The sequence below is a fragment of the Eptatretus burgeri genome, chromosome 1 (genome assembly GCF_056783735.1).
Source record: "Eptatretus burgeri isolate ZD-2024b chromosome 1, Ebu_testis_v1, whole genome shotgun sequence".
NCBI classification, from domain to species: Eukaryota; Metazoa; Chordata; class Myxini; order Myxiniformes; family Myxinidae; genus Eptatretus; species Eptatretus burgeri.
In genome coordinates, this window is record NC_140961.1 from 139,511,081 (window position 1) to 139,535,929 (window position 24,849).

Sequence of the window (24,849 nt, forward strand, 5' to 3'; positions counted from 1 at the left end):
TTCATGATTCGAATAATTTATTTTTATTCTTGCCAGGCAGTAAGTACTGGCTTTGTGTGATACATTGACACCAGTGCAATAACATCAAAATGGTCCGTGTGGTCACCGTAGGGGTCATACAAATGATGACGTGAAAGATATTTTGTTCTTCCATGTTGTCAGAGTTGTCATTGGGGGTTTCGAGACAGAGCGGTCAAGCTGAGTACGGATGGTGACGGAGGAATGGGAGAGAAATGATGTCCAGCTTTCTCGGTTGTTTTTTTTTCGAACAGGCGCAGGGTACAGAAACGCATGTTCTGTCCTCTACATGAACTGCTATCAAATACAGTTAAAATTGTGAATAGTATGATTATATTACCTCGGCCACCGAAGGTGAAGGAGGTTATGTTTTCACCCCTTTCTGTCCATTTGTTTGTTTATTGGTGTGCAGGATATCTCAAAAAGTTGAAGACGGATTCGGATGAAATTTTGTGGACAGGTTGGGTGTGTGACAAGAATGAACTGATTAGATTTTGGTGAAGATTCGGATCCAGATCTGGATACGACAATTATTTAATTTAAAAAGTGATTCTTCACCATTGAGAGATAGGGCCAAAAACGATCTAGTACTGTATAGCATATTTCAAAAATGTATTGGGCCCGATATGTTCTCATAGATCAGGCATACATGGTGGAGGTTTGCGCTCTACCGAGTGCCCTTCTAGTTTGAAAATGGTTTGCGGTGGTGCAAAAGGAGAGCTCCAGATTCAGGCTTTGCCTTAGACCAAAACCCCTGGGACAATGATAGATTTGATGTCGCATTCTTTTTTTGCATACAAAGTCTAGGCTCATGGAAGATTGAGGTGACAGGTTCGAAGGCAAAAGACAGACAAGGGGTTGAACGAACAGGAGGAGAGGAAAGAGGGAAGGAAATGTAGCAAGCTGCAAATTGATGTGGAAAGGGGGTTAATAAGGATAAAGATTGACCTGAGGATGTGAGAGACTACCAACTCGAAGCCATGGAAGGAAGAGGTGGAATTGAACAGAGAGAGGATGTTCTGCAAGTGGAAGAAAAGTGAAACAAAGGAGTGGAGGTGAGTAGTGAGCCTAGATTTTGGGAGTTTCACAAACAAGGGATGACTGGGGGTGGGGAAGAGAGACAGAGGGATGAAAGAGTAGGGGGAAACAAGACCAAAGAGAGGTGGGAGAACAGGCCACTGACTTGTCTACAAGAAGGCAACAGACCTTGTGCTGCAATGTGGAAAGTTCTATTGATGTAACCTTGGATTCCACAGCTTCCAGGAGTGCCACCCCACAGTGGAGAGCAGTACTACAATGAGCAACAGACAACGGCCATGTAGGCTGTCAGAAGTTCAGATTTGCCAAGTAAGAACTTTGCATGATGGAGGATGCCCAGTTTGTGCTTGACTTTGATGCTGGCTTAGATATAAAATCCTATGCGGGAGAGGTCGCAGACAGGGTAAGGCCCACAGGTTTGAGAGACAACCTCTTACAGTGACTAATTGTACAAATCGATCGGTCATTTCATTTGATGATATTTCTACAGAGACAAGATGAGAATGTGAGATTTGAGGATTGAAAAAATATCCACTTGCTTGTTCATGCACAGTCTAAAACTCTGAACATTTTGTATGTCATATTTTGTGGCCTTTATCAAAACATACCTATTTTAATTTGCTGTTATTAAAATTGCAAGGGTGTTAAGCAAAAAGGCTAATTTTGATGCCGTGGAGACTAAGGCCTTCAAAGTCATTGGAATCTCCTTTAAAAAAGTTGCATCTCTGGACTTGTAACTGATCCTGCATCACAGACAAGTCGATGGCCTCCCTGTTTTCTACCACCTTTCTGGCCTTTCATCCTCTCCCTCATGCTCCATCTCCCTCATGCTCCTGTGTTTTACCAGTAACCCCTTGTTCATGAAACTCTCAAAATCCTGAATCAATGTTCACCTCCACTCATGTGTTCCTCTTTTCCTCTCGCTTTTGGACGAAACTTCCTCAGTCCGTTCAATGTCATTCTTTTGTTCAGGCATTCAAGATGGTTGTTCACCCTTTCACATCATCCACCATCCATACTCATGATCTTTTCTACCCTTATTATCCCTCCCTTTCCATGTTCATGTTTTCTCTCCTCTCCTTCCATTCACCTCTGTTTTTTTGTTCCATTGCTCTTTCATTCCTGGTATTTCCTTCCTCCTTTTTTCAACCCCTTGTTGCTGTGTTTAAGCCTGTATCCACCTTGTTCACCCCCTGTCTTTTTTGACCCCACTCTCCCCCCCCTCTTTTTGCTCTCATTCTTTCCCTTGTCCATTATTACCTTCGCATTCTGCGAAAGGTTATGTTTTGGTCGGCGTGTATTTATTTATTTATTTGTAATCTTGTGATTCGTATAACTCAAAAAGTATAAAACCGAATTGCATGAAATTTGGTGGGATGATTGGTTATTAGCCAGGAAGCATTCGATTAGATTTTGGGATCGGTCGGGTCAAAGGTCAAGGTCAAAATCGTCTTTTTATGATAACACGGTCAATTTTCATTCAATTTGCATGCAATCAACGCCAAAATGTTCAGAATTCAACGCCTCATCTTGTGATGTGCAATATGACACAATGACGCCCATACTCTTGTTACCGGTTAGGGGTCAAAGGTCAGGGGGGTCACGACCTTGAAAAATATGCGGTTTTTGTCATAACACGGTCAATTCCTGTCCGCTTTACATGAACCCAGCACCAAAATGTTCAGAATTTAATACCCAATCTTGTGACACAATGACATCATAACACGTCACCGGTTGGGGTAAAATGCCGGGGGGGTCACGCCCTTGAAAAATATGCGGTTTTCGGCATAACTCAGTCAATTCTTATTCGATTTGCATGAAACCAGCATCAAACGAGATTACCTTCTCTTGTTGAAACGTTGTATTCACCGAGCTTGCGAGTGAAGACTCGCCAAAACGACGTGAGTTGATTGTTGGTTAGTCCGTAGCCCCCGAAAGTCGGGAGGGGGTCATGACATTATAGATATGTGGTTTGTGTCATAAAACCATTCATATGAAACCAGTTCCCCACACTCATACCAAAAACAAAAAAAGTAGTGGCGGCGAAGGTATGCGCTCTATGAGTGCCCGTTCTAGTTCCTTCAGTGTTGCTGTTGGTGTGTTTCTTTGCTGCTGTTGGTGTGTTTACCCAATTTCCATTGCATTCTTTGTTCTGTGTTCTTCCTCTTCCATGAGCCTTGACTTTGAATATAAAAAAAACATCTCCTAGCAATGCACTTTTCATTGGCGGTTTATTATATTAAACTATACAAATCTTTCTTCACCTTTGCAAATTCAATAAGAGACTACGAATATAATAAGTTGGACAATTAGAAAATGGTAAAGTTCTACTTTCTTCGTCAGTACATGAGCAAATTAACAATCGTTCGATGTGCTGTGTCTTGAAAGAGGGTTTTAGAATCCCCTGCAAACCAATGGTCTTTAAAGGTTGATTTTTTTTTTAAATCAAAAGTACTCTTGCAACTGTGGTCTCAGCCTGGTGTTGGCTTTACACTTAAGGTGGCTGACTTAAGATCTTGGTCTTAAGTTTGAGCTCCTTTCCCATTAAATAACACCAGGTAGGTTGACTCGGCCTGTCGTCCTTCCCATGTCGGCAAAATGAGTACCAGCTCACTGGAAACGGGGGCACTGCATCAGCAGCACAGCCTCGCTCCCAGCAATGATGCAACCAGCATCTACAGGCTTCAAATGCAATACTGCAATAATTACTGTGATCTACACTTTGCATTCATTGTGATTCAAATTTTAACATAATTCGAGTAGTAACAACATAATGCAACTCACACCAGAGCAAAAGTTTGGAGAACTTGAATTCGAATCACAATGTTTATATTCCATGCAAATGTTTCTTGGTACACCAGACCCCTTGGTTCTTGCTGTCGGCACAAAAGTTTAGAACTGAATGGAATCACATGATGCCCCTATCCCCCAAAAATGTTAAAATCTGACTCGCGTACACAGCTGGTGAACCAAGACATGAGAGGTGTTAACATGAGGAATGGAATGGTAGGGGGTTACTTTATCAGACTTGTCACAAAACTTTGCTTTAACCTTTGGACCGACGCTCGTACGAATCAAAAACTTTTTTTCAATTTAACATCAGACAAGACTATCCTCTCTCTATAGAACAAGCTTACATCTGGCTTGCATCTCAGTGGAGTTGAAAAATGAAATGTCTTTAATGGCAAGTTATCAGTTAAAGTTTATTTTAAACCTCTGATTAAAACGGTTTTCCTCGGTTCCCTTCAGTGTTCTGCACAGCAACACTCAAACTTTACATATTGTGGTATAATTGGTCACCTACCAAGTTTTCGCACAAAATATTAACTCATGACATTTATGTCCATTATTTGAAAAGTGTTTTCATGTTGACAGCAGACTAAAAATACAATTGCTGCTTTTATTTGTGTGCAGTGTACAAACAAATAACTAGAAGCTAAATTAATAACAGCCTACCACCTTCGGTGTTCCACATCATAGATCTAATCTGACCTGACCTGACATCTCGTGGAGTGGAGAAGGCCAATGGGCCGACCACATGTCTCGTGGTTGCAGCAGGTTGATCAGCATCTCAAGGAGATGGGGATGGGCCAGGCATCTGCCTGGGGGATGGCCAGACGGAGGCCCCTGGAGTGTACCGGTGGAAAGTGGATGCAGCGACGTGCTGCTTCGATGCATGCTCCCATACCTGACCTAACACCTTAAAATAATGTATATTGTTGCTCAGCTTGATGCCGTGGAAAACAAGGCCTTCAAGATTATTGGAATCTCTTGCGAAGAAGCTGAGAGCTGAGTCAAAGGGCATATCACTTCTCCAACGCAGACAGATTGGTGGTCTCTCTCTGTCTGTCTTCTTCCACCTCATTTCTGGTCTTGCACTCTCTGCCCTCTCTATGCTTTGTCCTCACCACCCCCTAGGTATCTGCAGGGTGCACACTTTCCAACATCAACCCCTTCTCGTGAAACTACCTAAATCCAGGATCACTGATCACCTCCACTCATTTGATCCTACCCCCCCCCACCCTCCCCTTCCGACTGTGGAACCGACTTCCAGATTCTTCCATCCACATCTTCAAGAGAGTTGTTCACCCCCATTCAAAACCATGATATTTTCTATCACTGTTAAAACCCCTCCCCCCAAATTTTGCTTCTGTATCCATCTTATCCACCCCCTGCATTCTTCCTTACCCCTCAACCTTAGCTGTGGCTCCCTTGTCGTCAGTCTCCGTTTATTTTCTCCCTTGGCACTGCTATTGGCATTCCCCCCTCTCTTTCTGCTGTTCCTTTCGTTATGTTGCGTCCTGAGCCGTTCTGCGTTCTCAGTTTTCCATGAGCTTTGATTATGTACAAAAAAAAATCATCAATTCAGATTGATGTTTCCTATCAAAATACCTTATATATATATATATATATATATATACTTGAATCTCATCGAGACTTTCCCATCATATACTGTTGCTATCAAAAGTAGAGTTCAAAGAACAACTTACCCTGAGCAGTGTTGAGAAACAAGGACATGGGGAGGGAGTTTGGGAGCAGCAAATATAATTGGTTGTGATGACATAAAATGCCGTAATATTTTGTCCAAGTACCGCGAAACGAGATTCTTGGTAGTATTAATAAGGCGATTTGTGTTCTACATTCTTCAAGTATACAATTCAATTTAAATAAAATAAAAGTTGTACAAATAAATAGATTCTGGGTTTTACCACCATTGATGTTCACCACCCTCTCTAACACGTTACACAAGTTATTCGTGCCTGTTGTTTGTGTCCTTCATGACGTCCTTAAAAACAGCAGGTTTCCTGTGTGAAATTATTTTCAATTTTGTTGGACAGTCGGACAGGCAGAGTTAACAAAAAAAAAATCTCTCGTCTCTGCACACATGTGATCAAGACAAATTCAGAACCAAAGTACTGCTAAACTACAGGTTCGTTTTCTGATTAGTGTTCAAAATGTAACATTCAATGTAAATCTCGTTGTTCCTCAATCATAAACTGAAGTTTACAGACAGACAGAATTTTGCAGACATTTCACCTCCAATTTCCTGTCCAGCTTCAGGTGTCACTCCTGACTGTGTTAATGAATTTGTCCCATCATCCCGCCGTTCCTAGAGGAAGCGGGTGTTTCTATTTCTATTTTTAATATATGTTTAAGATTTTTTTTTTTTTCATTGGGTGTATTTATGCAGGATGGCATCGAGATATGCACAAACATCTCTTGCCTGGGTTTGAATCTCAGCCCAGTTAGAAACTGTCATCCTGGTGTCTCGCAGGCAGGGCAAGGCATCAATGTTTGTGTCCTCCATCAGATTGATGTTAAACTGGACGTCCCTTCTGCCAGCATTAATTTGTGGATGTTTTATATCCTACGGAGTCCTTAGTGAATAGTAGAAGAGCTATCGCTGGCACCATGAATAAATTCCAAATTCCTGCCCCGACTTCCTATGTCAGAGTGGTGATTCGTCCAGGATTGTGACCCGACCCTACAAACTGCTTCGGCAAAACCGACGCTCTGTAAAGAGCGTGGTACAAGAGTATCTTTGTATTTTGAAAAATGATGTTGCCCTTTCTCGGATTATTGTGAGCATCTCGTTCGCAGAAAGTTTATCTGTTCATGTTCAAGATGAGGATTGCCTTCATGTACCTCTAAAGCTGAAATGCAGTCAAACGGGAATTGACAGATCTGTAATTATACAACTCGTGTGTAATTATATCGAGCTCACCGAGGCAAACGGAAACACAAGTGCTTGGTTCTTCGCCTTGTTCAAATGTCAGGTTCACTGAGATCTTTACACAATGAGAAATCTGTCATTCATCCATTTGCACTTACTGTAAACCCCACTGATGTTGACAACTTCTAAAGATTTAAACAATGGGGAATACAAGTAGAAATAACAAAGACATTTGATAACTCCCCATCTTTTACTACAATTCTATCCACTAAGAAATGTAGGTACTAGTAATAGGCATCAACAACCATCCTTGACCATGTTGTGGAGCGTCGGCCGAGGCCCTCTTTTTTTTTTTTTTTCTTCTTTCCTTTTTGTTTTTCCACCCTCACCTTTATTTGCTTTTAAATTTGTTTTCTCCACAACATCCTGAGCAATGGACACAGCATTTTCAATATGGGGAGCACCTACCCATGGAGAATATTTCAACAAAGTTGCATGATGATTGGATGGAAAATGCAGCTGGCTTTCCAATAAATAAATAAATAATCTTTTCTGCAGGCACGGGTTGTTTCATGTATTAGGAATAAATAATCATATCACTAAAGTTTATCTCTTCATTCCTTATATCTATATGTGGGAAAAATTACATGCCCGGACCAGGAATCGAACCCAGGTCCTCTGGAAAACCATACCACTGCTCTGCTATCTGGGTGACCCACAGGCTGAATACGCAATTCTCCCACATGTAGATGCCACTCTCTTTCCCCCGCTGCTTCCAGGGCACTCGCTGCCAACCATCGGAGCAGCAAGGGCATGTCCACGAGAGGGTCTTCCCCCTGTGGGGGGGGGGTGCAATCCCATGACTGCTATTATTCACCACAGGGGGTGTAGTAACACAATTATAAATGAACAGGAAATAAAGATTATATGTACATGTGGGGAGAAAAAAGCAGCAGGGGAAAGAGAGTGGAATCGATATGTGGGAGAATTGTGTATTCAGCCAGTGGGTCACCAAGATAGCTCAGATGGCAGAGCACTGGTACAGTTTTCCAGAGGTCCTGGGTTCGATTCCTGGTCTGGGCATGTAACATTTACCACATATACATATAAGCTTTATTTCCTGTTCATTTATAATTGTCTTCATTCCTTCGTCCCCTTGTGAAGAACTGAAGTGTACTTTTTACCAGGTACATCTCAAAGTTTGACCGTAAGACTCAATTCCCCCCCCCTCCCCCCAATCTGAATTCCAGAGAAAAAACTTTAAATTCCACCACAACCTTTAATCCTGAAACCCAACTCCACCGAAAATGACAAGTGTCAATCCGAAATTTGCCAGAGTTTATCTACCACGGACGTGTATCTCGAAATCGTAGGTTGTGAGCAACGTCGGGCTTTCTGGCCAAAGTCCGAGCCTCGGCAGCTTGTGCAAATTCCGACTGGGACCCTTCCCTTTGTGCCGACGTCAATGGAGGCTTGGTGGGTAAGACCGATAAGTCCAAGGAGGCTGGTGTTAGTTCCAATGGTGAAGTACACAAATCGGACGCACTTTGTGATTCGGTTTCATCAAAAGGCTGACCAACAGTGTTCATGGAATTCCCAATGTTGGTGCTTGCTTGATTAATATCATTCTGAACTTTTGCAGCCATCTGGCCTCCACTTTCCTGTCCAGCTTCAGGTGTCACTCCTGTGACTGAGGTAGTTGGTGTTTTGTTATGCTTGCTTGGATTTGCTTCGCGTCTGTCATCATGCAGGATGACGTTGGTTAAAGTGATCTTCGCTTTGCTTTCCACGCCGTCATCCTCCTCGTTGGGTTCTTTGCCATCGTAGGTCAAAGAAATGTTCGAGTTTTTGTGTTCTGTGCAGGCAATGGTTGAGGAATTCTTGCTTTTGAATTTTGTGACTACATTGGCTGAATCTTTCTCTTGGTGTACCGCCGTTTTATTCCCTTGACCGGTATCGCAACAAAGCCATGATGGTTGTGACCATGGGCTCTGCCATGTGCTTTGAGGCTGTCTCGACGATCTGTCTTCAGAAACCTGGCAAGGACTCTGCCCCACATATTGGGGCATTGGTGAGGTCACTGCATTGGCTTGAGGAGAATTCAGTGGCAGCAATCGGGTCGGTAGTGCCTGACATTGTCTTTCTGAAGAAGCGCCCACTCTTGCACCAACAAACGATGATGACTGTGCAGTTGGTGGCAGACTAAATCCATCAGAGCTGTAAACAGTCAGTGTGTGAAACTTTCTGGATAAGTCATGATTCATTTGATTTTTAAGTCTAATCACAAATTGACCATGTTATCAAAAATAAATTGATAAATTAAAATAAAATAAAAACATTGACCAACTTCACTTGCAGAACGTTACGATAAAAGTTTTTTTTGCAAAACATCATTTTACAAAATTTCATAGAAACTTGCGTATTCAGGAAGACAGCAGGAAATACATCGTAACTAAACATACAACAAGTTACTTTTTAATCACAACTGTTGACATTATGAACTATTTAAAATCGGGCAATGATGAGCTGCTTCGCAAAACTCACCCAGAGGGGGTGATTTGAATTCATTACAATGTACCAGCTCGGTACTCATTCGAATTAAGGATCTGTTGAATGATGTTGGCTCATATGATCAGTTTGAAGGAACTAATTTTTCTCTAACTGATGAGAGATCTTTAGGACATCCGGCCATAAAACATTGCCTCAAAAAGAGAACCATGATGGAGAAGATTGTCATGGGGCCCGCAAGGCTCACCCCCGCTCTAGCAGGGAAAATGGAATTAAAAATGGCTGTGTGTTGATGATAAGAGATGTTTCCCTTAAGTCCGATCAACACAATGATTTGCGTGCACCAGGTCAGGGTTCATGCATTGGGTACCCAGTTCAAAGATTCTGATTCTTACCGTTTGCACCGCCCCTCACTGTTACCACTCGTGATCCAGGATCGGCGACGTCGTCGCTCATCTTGCATACTAGCTGAACATACCCATCATGAACAAGATCAATACAAGGAAGGTGCTATGAACAGCAAACAAAACGAACCCATCAGAACGACAATGCCAATCATAATTTTGGCAAACACACACACACGTCATCCTACCTGGTTGATCATGGAAAAAACCTTCAAACACGACAAAATTGTTTGTCTGAGGGTAGAAGAGGTGAGAACAAGGTGCATTTATAAACACTCAGCAGGCTTACGAATACCACCTCCTGAAAGTGAACACTCTAAATCGTACCCCACAAGTGCACCACACACTGTAAAGAAGTACAGTACACTGTACCTCCACAAGCACATGACGTTGCAATTGCAGTATACAGTGCAACATCAAATTCTGACACTACCCCTTATTCAATGCACCTTGCTTTATGACTTACCTGAGGGATGGTTTTGTGGAGGTCGTAGTGCTGCCAAAGAAATGAAAGAAACTTGCTTGAAGGGCGATCAATAGCGAGATGCTTTGGCAACACACTCTGCGCCTGATGGATGGAATGAGTTGGTGCAAAAGGTCAAAAAAAAAAAAAACTTTGGGATTTTTAAAAGGAACTACAAGGACACTCTTCAAAGTCGCCAGATATGCCATCCGCCCACATTATTACATCATTATACATACTTGTACCAAGTTTGATTTAAATCCCTCAACCCAGATTCAAAATATTAAATAATTCTGGCTTCAAAATATTAAATAATCAGGTTCAAATTTAAAACGTATATTCCCCATCACCACGAGATCATAATTGTGATGTTTCACGTCGATTGATGAAGCGGTTAAAGATAAAAAAAAAAATTTTTTAAGATTTTCGTTCAATCAAACAATGGCTGCCAGACCACGTGACCTATTAATTATTCATGAACACCCTGATATCCCGAAGGCTTGGGGAACATGTGGGTGAAGTCGATCTGTCAAGCCGTTCTGGAGAAGAAGAATTTTAGTTTATTCTTCAAAAAAAATAGCTGCCAAATCACATGACCGATGACGTCATCAACTCTGGTTGGCATCAACTTTGGAGTTTGGTGTTGGCTTTGCGGTAAGGGTGGTGACTTGGGATCCTAGGATCCTGAGTTCAAACCCCGTTGCTGCTGCTGCATTAACACCAGCTGCTGATTGACTCAGACTGTCATCCTTCCGAGGTCAGCGAAACGAGGACCAGTGTAGCAGCCAAAAGGCTGCACACAAAGGTAAAGGGTATTGACGGATTTATTAAATCTGGTATTGGTGTGGCGCAGGCATGATGGACCAAACGGTCTCCTCCTGTGCATAATATCCTTGTAAACTCCCCCCCCCCCCACGAAACAATTTAGCCCTCGATCCTCAAATTTTCATAGTGATCGGATAAACCGTTTGACGTATGCAATTATGACATCATAACGAAACCACGTATGACATCAAAAATAAAAATAAAAAAAACCACACTTGTTTCCCACGTGCTAAGTTTCAATTTTTTTCCATGGAGCAGTTTCGGAGATACAGAGGTCCAAAGTTTTTCCTTTTTAACAACATGGCTGCCAAACTACATGACTTATGATGTCATAAATATCATTAAAACCTACACGAGTAGGCACACCAATGGTAAAAAATTTGTGTCAATCGGATAAGCAGTTGCAGAGAAAATAGAAAATAGAAAATTAGCACGGACGGACAACCCGAAAACATAATGCCTCCGTTCGTCAACGGAACCATAAAAACAAACAAACAACAGAATAATCACTTTTTCACATTTTGCTTTGTATCATAGAAAAAGAAGAGCATCGAAGTAGACCCATTTCATAAAAACAAATGTGTGTCAAAACGAAAAAGTTGATTTGAAAACGATGTGGGGTGGTTTGGGAATGCCACCAACAAAATTGAACAACATCACAGGTTAAAGTCAGCCTGCTCAGCTGTCACGACATCTTTGACACCTGTAGCATGTGCTGGAAGAGTCGCCGTCCATGACCCCGCCTCTGCTGGGACTCGTGCACGTACAAATCCAGAACACACAGCGGCTCCAACTCCTTGTGATTCCCCAGCTCATCCTGTCCATGCAGGTAAACACACAATTATTGGAAACGACAGATCTGAGAACTGCTGTGATTTCCAGCACTACATCAAGTTCTCCGACAGGACATAAACAACATAAAAAAACCCATTGACTGATGATGAACAATTTTTTTAACTCTCATTCCCCGATGTCAGGATGAAATACCCTCCATTCACAGCACACTCACCAAAAGAATTAACGCTTTTCTTCCGACTTTCAAAAAGCCAATGACACTTCCTTTGCCCCTGAAAAGGTAAATATCAACAATTAAAAGCAAATGTGTAAAAAGGTAGTCGGTAGTGGTAGCTTAGCTTTAAAATGCCTGCACAAACTAAGCCAGAATGAACAAGAGCGAGAATTGCTTTGCAATACGTGACCCTTTCCGATGTGATGTTTTCTAAGTCCAAAAAGGGCATAACTCCGTGAAAAATTGATGAAACACCCTGAAACCCGAACTTGTTCTGTAACTTATCATAGTAAAGCCATGTTCCAAGTTTCAGTTCAATATGTTAAAGGGTATGGGGGAAAAGTCTGAAAAACCACAGGTGGGACGGACGGAGAGCAAACCTGTTGTCCCCTCCGGTGAGACCGGTCGGGGACTAATAATGATGGTCTTGGTGATTAAATTACGAACAGAATATCTCAGTTGGTAGCATGCTCTTCAGCCAGGTATCTTATTTTGGGTTTATCTCCATTGGAGATGAATCGATGAAAAGGCATTCTGGAAGCGTTTGATGGAGTACTGCTCTCCCTTCTGGGCTGGCACCCCTACGTCACACGTTTCTCAGCTTGACACTGCGAAAACCAAGACCTTCAAGATCATTGGAATCTCCCGCGATGAACTTGTGTCTCTGGGCCCATCACTTTCACATTGCAAAAAAGGTCCGTGGTCTCCCTGTCTTCTACTGCCCTCTTTCTGGTCCTGCACCCATTGTCTGCAAATAAGCTCCTTCTGGTGAAACTCCCAAAATCCAGACTCATTGCTCACCACTCATTCGTTCCTCATTTCTCTTGCCGGGAGAACCAACTTCCTCAGCCAGTTGAATCTCATTCTACCTTTCAGGATGTCAAGACAGCTGTTCACGACCATTTCAGGTCATTCCCCATCCATACCCATGATATTTTCTACCTTTACTCATCCTCTTCAACACTATCTTTTTCATGTCCTCCTCCTCACCCCCCCCCCCTGCTCCCTGCTCATTCACCCTCAGTTTTTGTTTTGCTTTATTCTATTCCCCCTGCTTCCCCTTCCCCTTCTGTGATTGAGAATTATTTGCACCTGGATGCAGCTTGTTCACCTACTCTCATTCTTCCCGTTGTCCTTTCTTCCTCCAGATCTCCTATTTTGTCCCTCCACCCCGGTGTCGGTGTGCCATCCTCCGAAGAAAACCTTAAACCGTTGGAGTAATAAAACTAACCAACATCATCATGCAATAATCTGGACGCACGAGTCGAAGTTCAAAAAGGGCATCTTGCAGAACAATGATCCTTTCTCTGCAAATAACGACCAACAATAAATCCCTTCCCATCGGTTAAACCAAATGAGATATACACAGTTATAATAAAAATAGGACAATTGTATCACGTTGGTCTCGACTGATAAAAATCCACAAACTGCACATTGTTTGCCTCCCCTTCCCACCACTCCTTCTCCCACCAAGCTTGATATGCTCACCCATAAGCAGAGGGATCCTTCAGGATGTACAAGGTGTGATTGCTTGCCATGAGCCGAGCCGCACTTGTAACAGCATAGGTGAGGTTCTGTGCCTACAGGTACACAAGGAACATATTACCATATGGAGCAAGAGCTAGTGGGAGTTTATCTCGTGTCTGAGGCTATTACGTTAAATGGTAATTTCTGATAGGGCTTTCAAATGAGTTTACATAAGGCCATTTCTTGTGGGCACCGTCCTGGCCAGAGTCCCACAGCACGGGGTTAAAGTTCATGTCCGTCTCAGATTTTGGGTGAAAACCGGAACACACCGAAGGAAGCTGAAATCTATCAAAATCAGCATCTTTCCCACTTCACACATCATAGCCATCGCTTTCGATAAAAAATAGAGTTTAATACCGAACAAGTCAAAATTTTAATTCTTTAACCGTTTTAATGCACAATAGTTACGGTAATGGAAGGTATTGAAAATGCTCATTTCATATACTTCTACCAGACACGGTGGTGCAATAGATGGAGTGTCCGCTCCGAGTCTGTGTGCTCGGTCGGTGGTTCAAACCCTGGCAGAGTCATACCAAAGACTTAAAAACGTGCTGCTTCCTTGCTTGATGTACAGCATTTAAAAAGATAGTCTAGACCTAGAGCATGGACAAACAATGCTGAGAAGGCAATGGCAAACTACCCAATACAACCCTTGCAAAAGAAACTGCTCCGGCAACAACAACACTGTAAAGAGTATGGTACATCAACATTAGATATTCTTCCTGTGTTGTCATTGTTCATATTTCTTATTTCATCAATACCATGTAGCCTGGTGTTGGCTTAGTGGTTAGGGTGGTGACGGGATCCTCGGGTCCTGAGTTTGAGTTCCGCTTACCACTGAATTAACACCAGGGGGTTGACTCACCCTGTACTGGTCTGCATCAGCGCATCATATGCACTGCATCAGCGGCATAGCTGCGCCCCTAACCAATGATGCAACCAGCAGCCAAAAAAGGCAGCACATGATGGGAACCAATACCATCAGTACAGATACCTGTTTATTGACAGTTCAATGAAATGATAATAATCGATTAGTCGGAGTCCCACTCTGCATTGTTGGATGAAGAGCTGTATGTTGGTTCCTCTTCTGCTTCATCAACGGCCATGAGATTGTCGTCCATGCATTGACAAATGCCGTGCGGGATCAAATCCCCTCCATCGCATGAAATCTGGAGACAACCTTCGTGAAGCTTCCGTCCGTTATACCTGGCTGGAGCACAATTATGGCCATTTTTCCTCATTGAAGCCGCATCGTTTGTGGGCTTTACCTTTTAAACAAGAACTAGCCTACAAGGTGGATGTAAACCCAGGACACTTATATTCCCCTGATTTTTGCTTTGCCTCTTCATGCTAATAGCCCCCTGGAAGTGGCTCAAAAGATTCTCAGTGTGAATGCTTCCGATGTGAAATCATCGAAGCCTCTCTCTTCCAGCATTGTCATGTCGCGAGAATGAAGTGATAATAATTCAAGACGTTTACCATCAATTATAGAATGTCCAACATATGCAGTTAGAACCTAGATTGCTGCTTCATGAACTTATCTTAGTTCCCTAAAGTCAGATTTGTCAGATTTCTGAGCAGCAGCCCTCTCTACAACCACAGCTGTTGGAGGTCATTGTAAATTATCATCATGGTGGTTTCATTTAAAACCTGGGTTGCTCATTTTATATTGATCTCTGCGTCATCAATTTATCGGCCAGAACCACAGAGTTCCTTGGCTGAGATGGGAGAATATGCCAGAAGGACAACAATCTCTGCACCACTTCACAAATCTCGGCTTGATGGGAGAGTGGCCAGACGTAAACCATTCCTGAGAAAAAGGTACATGACAGCACGCCTGGAGTTTGCAAAAAGGCACGTGAAAGATTGAGAGCACGAGGCAAAAGATTATGTTGTCTGATGAGATGAAAATTGAATTCTTTGGCCTGAATACAAAGCACTACATCTGGTGGAAACTGAGCACAGCTCAACACCAATCTCACACCATCCCTACCGTGAAGCATGGTGGCGGCAGCATCATGCTATGGGGATGATTTTCAGCAGCAGGGACTGGGAGACTTGTAAGGATAGAGGGGACAATGAATGGAACCAAATTACAGGCAAATCCTTGAAGAGAACCTGCTTCAGAGTGCAAAAGACCTTCGACTGCAGCGAAGAATTACATTCCAACAGGACGATGACCCCAACCATACAGCGAAAGCAACACTGGAATGGCTTCAGAACAAGAACGTGAAAGTCCTTGAGTGGCCTAGACTTGAATCCCATTGAGAATCTGTGGTAAGATTTGAAGATTGCTGTTCACCAACACTCCCCATCCAACTTGACAGAGCTTGAGTAAATCTGCAAGGAAGAATGGGAGAAAATCCCCAAATCCAGATGTGTAAAGCCGATACACACATACCCAAGATGACTCGAAGCTGTAATTACTGCCAAAGGCGCTTCTACAAAGTATTGACTCAGGGGGTTGAATACTTATTGCCGCAAGACATTTCAGCTTTTCATTTTTAATGGATTTGTAAAAAATTCTCAAAACAAGTTTTCACTTCGTCATTGTGGGGTATTTTGTGGAGATCAGTGACAATTTTTTATTCATTATTTAATTCATTTTAAATTCAGGCTGTAACAACAAAATGTGACAAAAGTCAAGGGATGTGAATACTTTCTGAAGGCACTGTACATACAGCCATTTCCGCATCCGCTCCATTGTAGATAGATGTATTGCTTGCCAAGCGTGTACGAAGCGAAATAAAATATTGTCGTTTGACTTCATTTTAAAAGAAAAAGCCGATACCGTTTTCTGTGGGGTTTTTTTTTTTTTACCTTGGCTGAAGCTTTCCCCATCTCATCGACAATGTGTTCCAGCTCTTTGCTCCATTGCAAGCTGCAGACAAATTCATTCCATTAGCTCGTTCACCAATTTCACACGCACACACTAACATTGCAATGCAAATTACAATGGCCAGCTTGACCAATACATTCTTTGGAACATCCTAGAAATGAATGGTAACTTGAAATTGATACAGAAGCAAGTACTCTGGACAATGAACCACCACCCCAGAAGTTTTTCCTTGAAATCTGATTAAAGGCTCTTCGGACTCCAGGTATTAAGGATTTGGATTCAAAGTTTCTGGAAGAAACAAAATGGTCCCAAGATAATTAACTTGTCACTCAAAGATAGTTAATAAAAAGCCAAGTGTCTCACTCATGACCCTTCAGAGAGAGGGGCCTGTCCTGCACGTGGCACCAGTGTTTTACAAGTTGATACTAAAGTGCATGGTAAATGCAGTTAAATGTAAATAATTAACAAAAATAAACAAATAAAGTAACAGTGAAATTAGCTGGAGTTTGCCATACTAAATTAACATAAAGAGGGAAACATTAGGATGCAATAATATAATAATACAATTCCTTTCGTGCCTTCAAGGCACATAGGGCTGCCAAGGCAGTTTCATTGGCAAGAAGTACAGTCCTCAACGGATCACCACTCTGACGCAGGTTACCCTGAATGGTTATCATCCCAGTACACTGGTACTCATTTCACTGACCTAGGAAGGATGACAGGCCGAGTCAACCCCACCTGGTGTTAATTCAACGGTTAACAGGGGCTCAAACTCAGAACTCTAAAGTCCCAAGCCAGCCCCCTTAATCATGAAGCCAATACCAGGCTTAGGATGCAATAGAAAGTACTCAAAGCATCCCTTCTTACAGGTTAATGACTCAGGATAAAATTTGAGTTACTTACAAGGAACTTCAATGCAAGTGGAGGCCATCAGGCCCATTACAGCCAATGCATTGATATCCAACTGATGGTTATTTGTCTGTGCTCTATTCAATTTAAATCGTGAGGGTCAAACAATAAAGCAGCGTCTTTGTCTTTGGTATGACTCAGTTGGCGTCCGAACCGCAGACACTCTAACCAATTCGCCAACAAGTCTAGTTTGCAAGAGGCATGTGGTCGGGGGCAAGATAGTGCAGAAAACAAATTTTGTGAAATACTCTTTTCCTGTCTTCCAAGTAAAAGGGGGTGTGTTAAGAACATCTAATTTGAATCTCGCATTTGTCATGGGTGGAAAGATAGCCTAGACTAGAGGAATTATGCACACTCATCTCTGAGCTATCCTGGGTTAAAATGTCATTCCAGATATAAAATGCCATCCTGGTGTTTCACAGGCAGGGAGATTCATCAATCAGTGTGCCGTCCCTCGGATGGACATCAAACTGGGCATCCCGTCTGCAGCATTAGTTGATGGATGTTAAAGATCCCACGATATCCTTTGCGAAGAGTAGGCAAGCCATCACCGGCACCCTGAATAAATTATAAATTACTGTCCTAACTACTGCTGCGAAAGCAATGGCAAACCACCCAGTATTACCCTTGGTAAGAAATTGCTTTGGCAGCACCAGCACTCTCACAGAATATGGTACATCAGGATGAGAATCAGAAGTGAAGGAGAATTTAGGAAGGGAAGACCTGGTTGGCATGGTCATGTGCAGCAAAAGTCAGAATATTAAGCCGCAAAGAAAGCAATAAAGTTCGTGGAGTCGTGGTGGAAGGAAGAAAGCCAAGAGGTTGTCCGACAAAGATATGAATTTAAACTGTCAAAAAAAGATATGGAACATTTGGGTTTGCACACAACAATGACAGATCCATATGGAAGAATTCCATTATCCGACCAACTTTTTTGTTTAAAAATAAAAATGTTTTGTTTTGTTTGTTGTTTTTTGGTACAAAGCTTACAGACTACCAAGTATTTATTGCTATTTATTGGAAGCCATTCTATCGAAGCCATTCCAGGAATAGTATACCATTACAAGTACAAAACAATAAACAATAAATAGTATACCATTACAAGTACAAAACAATATGAAGAACACCGCTTAATAAATTTTACTTAAAAAAAAAAAAAAATAAAAAAAAATAAAAAAAAATAAAAACTTTCAAGAAGTTTGAGCAAGGATGTTGCTAAAGATAATTAGTGAAATTACAATAGATTGTTCTATCTCTACTCGGAATACGTCACATTACACTTCCTTTAGACTTTAGATCATCAATCTGACCACAGAATAAACTAGAAAGCATCTTAAAACACAAAGCCCATCCACGTTCTCCTTGTACTCAAATTATTCGTGTTGTAATTTCACTAATTATGTTTAGCAACATCTTTGGTCAAACTTCTTGAAAGTTTTTTTTTTTTTAAGTAAAATTTATTAAGCAGTGTTCTTCATATTCTCATAATAAAAGGTTTGTTTAAAGTATGATGACAGAAGCTCAAATGGCAAATAAAGAAACACGGAAGCAATTACAAAAGTTCAATACCCGGCCGTTTCGGACTGCGTGGCGGATGGGTTAATAAGGCATATTTGTACTTACTCTGACTTTTTGACCATTTTGACCCAATAATTAGTCTTCTCCCTATTCTCATCATTAAGGTTTGTTGAAAATTTGATGACAAAAGCTCAAATGGGGAAAAAAGTTATGGCCTGGACAGACGCATGCACATACACATACACAGAAGCGATTGCAAAACTCCATCTCCCACTGTGCAGCAGACGGGTTAAACAGTTTCAATCTTAGTTGTTTTGTTTTTCCGAGGGATGACTTAACGATCAAAGAAGAACATCCTATTTATTGAACAGAAAGAAAATCAAAAGCAGAACCAGGTCCAGCTCTCTGCTTGTGCCCTTCAAACCCTCAAACTTTGTGTACAAATCTCTGCTTTTCATCTTGTGTGCGGTTGTTAGATCTAGTATGAACATTTTACTGCTTCTGCTCCTCTGGTTACAGTTAAGCGTGTCATATTCTCAACCATTTTCCCACATTTTATAGGATGCCATGGCTCAAAATCGGTCAACAGTACATCAGCTTGGCATAAAAAGACCATCTACATTTCATGTACATACAAAAATATCTGACATCCTGCTCACTTCTCCTACTTTTGCATTCATACCTCCCCAAAAGCCTCATTTACAATTCCCATCTCCTCTCCCCTCTTAGCCTGGTGTTGGTTTCGTTGTTAGGGTGGCTGCCTTGGCATCTTAGGGTCCTGAGTTTGAGCCCTGTTGGCCACTGAATTAACACCAGGTGAGGTTGACTCAGCCTGTCATCCTTCTGAGGTCTGTGAAATGAGCACCAGTGTTGCAGCACTGAAATGAGCAAATGGTACGTGCTGCTTCCTTCTTTTGAATCTCTGCATTTTAAAAAAAAGGTACATGCTGCTTCCTTGCTTTTGACACAGCATTTTAAAAATGGTATGTGCTGTTTCGTTGCTTTTAATTCTCAGCATTTTAAAAATGGTGCATGCTGCTTACTTTTTGCTCTCAACATTTAAAAAATGAATGGTATGTGCTGCTTCCTTGCTTTTGAATCTCTGCATTTTCAAAAAAGGTACGTGCTACTTCCTCCTTTATGAATTAAGGCATTTTAAAAATATGTGCTGCTTCCTTGCTTTTGAATCTCAGCATTTTAAAAATGACATGTGCTGCTTCCTTGCTTTTGATTCCCAGCATTTTAAAAATGGTATGTGTTGCTTCTTTTCTTTTGACTCAGCATTTTTAATATGGTACATGCTGCTTCCTTGCTTTTGAATCTTAGCATTTTAAAAATGATACTTGCTGCTTCCTTGCTTCTGAATCTCAGCATTTTTAAGATGGCATGTGCTGCTTCCTTGCTTTTGATTCCCAGCATTTTTAATACAAGTACGTGCCCGTAAAAACAAACAAAAATAAAATTTAAAAAAAGAATAAATAAATATTCCAACCGCGAGCAAGAAACAACAACAACCACACAGGCCGTTTCTTCGCCCTCGCGTGCCCGTACGTGCGTGGCCCGGAAGTTCGCATATCACAGTTACGATTATTCGCAATTTAGTTTTAATGACAAATTATTCAATTAGCGCCAATGTATTTTACCTTTTCGAAATGTCGTCGCAAGGAAAAACAAAAAGAGAAGAGAAGAGAGAGAGAAAAAAAAAATTACTTCCTGGTTCGGAGCACACCAGCTCACTCTGATGTTACCGAAATTTATGCACCGTCTAATATGAAAACGATCATAACTTGGGGCATTGTGTTTATCTATAAATGCGCATAAGAAAGAGAAATTATTAGAATACAGTAAGTCATCACTATCCGGAAGTCCGTACGTTGTAACCCGTAATGGGGAACGCGGCTGAGGTTCCCTTCCCCCATTGGCCACGCCCATGCAATAATGTGTCTTGTCATTGGTTTGGTAAATAAATGGCCATAACTTGGGAAGCACTTGTCCGATTAATATCAAACCTTGAAAAGGCACATACTCAGGTCCCCAGCAATATACCTGGTAAGTTTCAATTAGATCGGACCAGTGGTTGTCGAGAAACAGCAGACACAGACACAGACACAGACACACACAGACACAGACACAGACACACACACAGACACACACACAGACACACACACAGACACACACACACACACAGACACACACACAGACACACACACAGACACACACACAGACACACACACAGACACACACACAGACACACACACAGACACACACACAGACACACACACAGACACACACACAGACACACACACAGACACACACACAGACACACACAAACACACACAGTTGGAATTATAGATAGATGATACGTGCCACTTCCTTGCTTTTAATTCTCAGCATTTTAAAAATGGAATGTGCCGTTTCCTTGCTTTTAATATGGTATGTGCCGCTTCCTTGATTTTGAGGCTCAGCATTTTTAAAATGGTATGTGGTGCTTCCTTGCTTTTGATGCTTAGCATTTAGAGGATACAGTACTGTTACGGCTGTGGAAATTCGCAAACCACCATCCAGGTCCCGTAGGTGAGGTATCTCTTAAGTACATGTGTAGTTTGCCCCAAACCCGTTGTTTTGACGGGTTTTATGCAATTCATTCGGGCTGCGACGCTTTGAGATAGCCATTTTTCTGTTCTATCTTTATTTTGAACCAACCACGTCACAACCACCAACCACAACGCCGCTTCACAACAATCACACCTGCCTCTCAACAACCACGCCATCCTCACCACTCCGCCAGCAACCGTCAACATCTCCACGAACACAAAAGGGGAACAACAACAACTCCCGCCCCGATTTCTCTGGTAAACAAGAATGACGGTTGAAAACTCAACTCCCACCCCGATTTCTCTGGTAAACAAGAATGACGGTTGGAAACTCAACTCCCGCCCCGATTTCTCTGGTGGAATGCTCCCTCCCGCGTGCCACGAAGGGAGGGGCGGGGTGCCGGGGAAATAAAAGGGCGCACGGAGGCGCCGCGAGGAGGAAGTCAGGTCAGAGGAGGTCAGGTCAGGGTGGTCGGTGAGAGTGTCAGTATCAGTCGGCGGTTCATGGTCTTCTGCCCGTCTGGGTCTTGGAGAAGCGGTCCGTAGAGCGACCCACTCGTTGGAGCTTGCAGTTGGTGGAGAGTCCGGACGTCGCGGAGGAACGCGGACTGGAGGTGCCGCTCTGCCAGCTGTGTCGCGCGGACCTGCGCGTTCGTACAAGGAGCGCCGGAGAGAGCTCGCCCACCATCGCACCGCGAGGGTGCAGGTAACCTGCAACGGTCTCGTGGGACTCGTTCGGTCTGCCAAGTCCCACGCCATAAAGGCCCACGGGCCCCGTCTGCCCCCTTGTCTTTGAGGGTGGCCTTTTCTTTTGTTTTTGTATGGATCTTGTGGCGCCTTGTCTTGTAAAGTAGAACTGTATAAGTGTTGCCGTATTAAATTTGCTTTTTGTGCATCATTGTTTTAATTGCTATATGTGCATTTTTCACTCCTGTATGGCTCTATATGTGTGCTCTCCGTGTGTCGTGTAAATAAAGTGCTTGCATGTTGAACTGTTTCCGTTTCGCTTTGTCTTTTCTCCATTGACTCTCCATCCTGCCTCATGTAAGGGGTTCGTAGCGGGTGCAAGATCCCGGTAATTAATCTGAAACGTCGAGGTCGACAATAACACCGCTCGGTTATCCCGATAGTACGGAATGGGCCGCCCAAGCGGCTCGTGTCCGGAGTCGACCTGCGGCGAGGTACGATCGCCCGGTTTACCATCCGCGTGGGTACTTCGGTAGGTCGAGTTTGGCGAACAACCCTATCCTATGCGGGTGGCCGATTGGCACGATTGTGGTGAGGTCGAAAGGCCCACCCGTGACTGGCTCCGGGCGATAGTTCCCGGAGGGTCACGACCGAATTGCCCGTCCGGTGGGCGACGTGCCGCGATTCGAGTCACGTGGCCGTTCGCACGCCGGCTGGCGCGAATTCGCAACAGTACCTATAAGCAACCATTAGTTGCTAAAAAAAAAAAAAAGCATTGGCTTTTATGGGCCTTCCTCAGCTTCCTTCTCCGTTGAATTTCCTTGTAAGAGAACACATTTCATACTATCATGCAGCCATTGTGTATGTGGTTCAGAGACATGGCAGAAGAAAATAGACACCTTAAATTTATTCTTTTTATCTGTATAAAGCAATTTTTACTGAGCGATTTGAACTAATATTCGACAATTCATTTGCAGAAACGAGTTCCTGGGTCGTGTACGACAATCAACTGTGCATCAAACCCAGAGAGCACACTAATTGTTGGCCAATCGGAAGGTGTAGTCAGCCAGCGTTAGATACCTCAGAACGTTGGCATTCCACTTTCTTTGGTCAATCCGGTGATTGTGCAATTCACCAGCGAAGGTAAGGAATCCACAGCTTCCCGTTCTGGTCGACCTGGGCCCTCAGAAAGATGCCTTCGAGCTGTCAAGCGGTCCATTGAGACAACTCTCCGTTGCAAGGCAGCAGATGTTGCAGAGGAGGTCCAAGTTAGCTCAAGAACTGCAGTGTATACCTCATCAACTGGGCTGCAATGGGAGCAGCTAGGAGAAAACCTCTTCTTAGACCAACCAACATTGAAAGGAGAAAAAAGTGGGCTGACGATATGGCCACCAGACCCTTGGAGTTTTGGCAAGCTGTCATTTTTTTCAGGTGAGTCCCAATTTACTCAATTTTTTGACGGTGGACACGTATGGACCTGGAGACTTCCCAGTCAAGAGTTCTCTTTGAACCGATTGCAGCCAACTATCAAACACGGTGGTTCTTCAGTGATGGTGTGGGGAGCAGTCTGGAGCACTGGTCGGTCATAGCTTGTGGAGTGTGTTGGCAACATCAACTCTACAATACACATTTCTGTCCTTGAGGATGGACTTCTCCCCATTTTCTCCACTGGCCAGATATTCAAAAACAACACTCTCTTCATGGAAGATGCAAAAATGAGATCAAGCGACTTCATGCCACACTGCAAAAAAGACCAAAGAATGGCAGGATAGAAATGGGATCAAGCGACTTCCATGGCGAAGTCGGTCTCTGTAGATGAATCCCATTGAACACCTCTGGGCCATATTGGATCGAGCTGTGCGGAAATCGTCCAGGAAACCAACATCATGGGCAGAATTGCTAACCCGTTTGCGTGAAGTGAAGCCTGGGCAGAAATCCCACAAGAGACAATTTCAGAACTCGTTAGTTCTCTGCCTGAAAGAGTAAAAGCGTTGAAATCTGTAACTGGCAAGTCTACAAAATACTCGTGTATGTATTAAAATGGATCAAATGGACTTTAAATGTTAAATAAATAAATAATTTTAAAATAATGTCTATTCACTTCTGTCAAGTCTCTGGCATGTATGTATGTGTGTATGTATGTATGTGTGTATGTTAACAAAATATCACCCCCTGGTGATGTGAGTGCTATCACAGAAGTGGACGGGAAGCTGAGGCTAGAATCCGATTGTAACGATGTGTGTGCACACAAAATAATTAAATAATGCTACTACAAGTGTGAGTTCACAAACGAGTTTATTTATTTATTTTGTGTGTAACATGTGGCTGCTTGCCTGCATCTTTTTCTGGGAGCACGGCTGTGCCGCTGATGCAGTGCCCCCGTTACCAGTCACCTGACACTCATTTTGCACAAGGAAGAATGACAGGCTGAGTCAACCCACCTGGTGTTAATTCAACGTATAGACGCTGCATATTTACCAGGTATACCACCACAACGAGGTATCTTGCGAGAACAATTCTCAAAGCAATACTCGAAAGCCTCACTTTTTGATCACACAGCTCAACCCAGAAGAAATGAACATCAATGAACACCCGGCAACTCACCCGGCTTGTCCAAATGCGGTGAGCGTGCTGAGCACATCTTCCAGCACATGGTTCACCTTACATGGAAACTCCATATCGTGGGGTACTCCGGAAGAGAGGGAAGGAGGGGTAAGGGGGGGTATCAGGAAGGATTCCACAGTACACCGGAGAACCGCCGACAAACTTGCACCGTCAGCAGCGCATCTGTTTCCGCCGTCGAGAAACGATCTCGATAAAACCCCCTCGTCACACG

General features: G+C 42.9%; 1 protein-coding gene across 1 annotated transcript; it reads right to left on the bottom strand.

Moving 5' to 3' along the window:
• Positions 1 to 7,989: 7,989 nt before the first annotated feature.
• On the bottom strand, positions 7,990 to 24,849 carry ATAT1 (alpha tubulin acetyltransferase 1). The gene is made up of 9 exons (XM_085845161.1): positions 24,618 to 24,849; positions 16,287 to 16,347; positions 13,428 to 13,519; positions 11,940 to 11,997; positions 11,634 to 11,747; positions 10,109 to 10,210; positions 9,831 to 9,876; positions 9,634 to 9,706; positions 7,990 to 8,947 (listed from the first exon to the last, which is right to left on the bottom strand). Exons 1-9 carry the CDS (start codon positions 24,689 to 24,691, stop codon positions 8,074 to 8,076), a joined length of 1,494 nt encoding a protein of 497 aa, XP_085701287.1. The 5' UTR covers positions 24,692 to 24,849; the 3' UTR covers positions 7,990 to 8,073.

What these genes read in the sequence shown, in the direction of transcription:
- ATAT1 (XM_085845161.1), bottom strand. Translation starts at nt 24,691, where the DNA reads ATGGAGTTTCCATGTAAGGTGAACCATGTGCTGGAAGATGTGCTCAGC. An exon ending in TGGGGAAAGCTTCAGCCAAG is followed by an intron (nt 13,520 to 16,286) that starts GTAAAAAAAAAA and finishes GTGTACCTGTAG; the next exon opens with GCACAGAACCTCACCTATGC. An exon ending in TCCACAAAACCATCCCTCAG is followed by an intron (nt 9,877 to 10,108) that starts GTAAGTCATAAA and finishes TTCTACCCTCAG; the next exon opens with ACAAACAATTTTGTCGTGTT.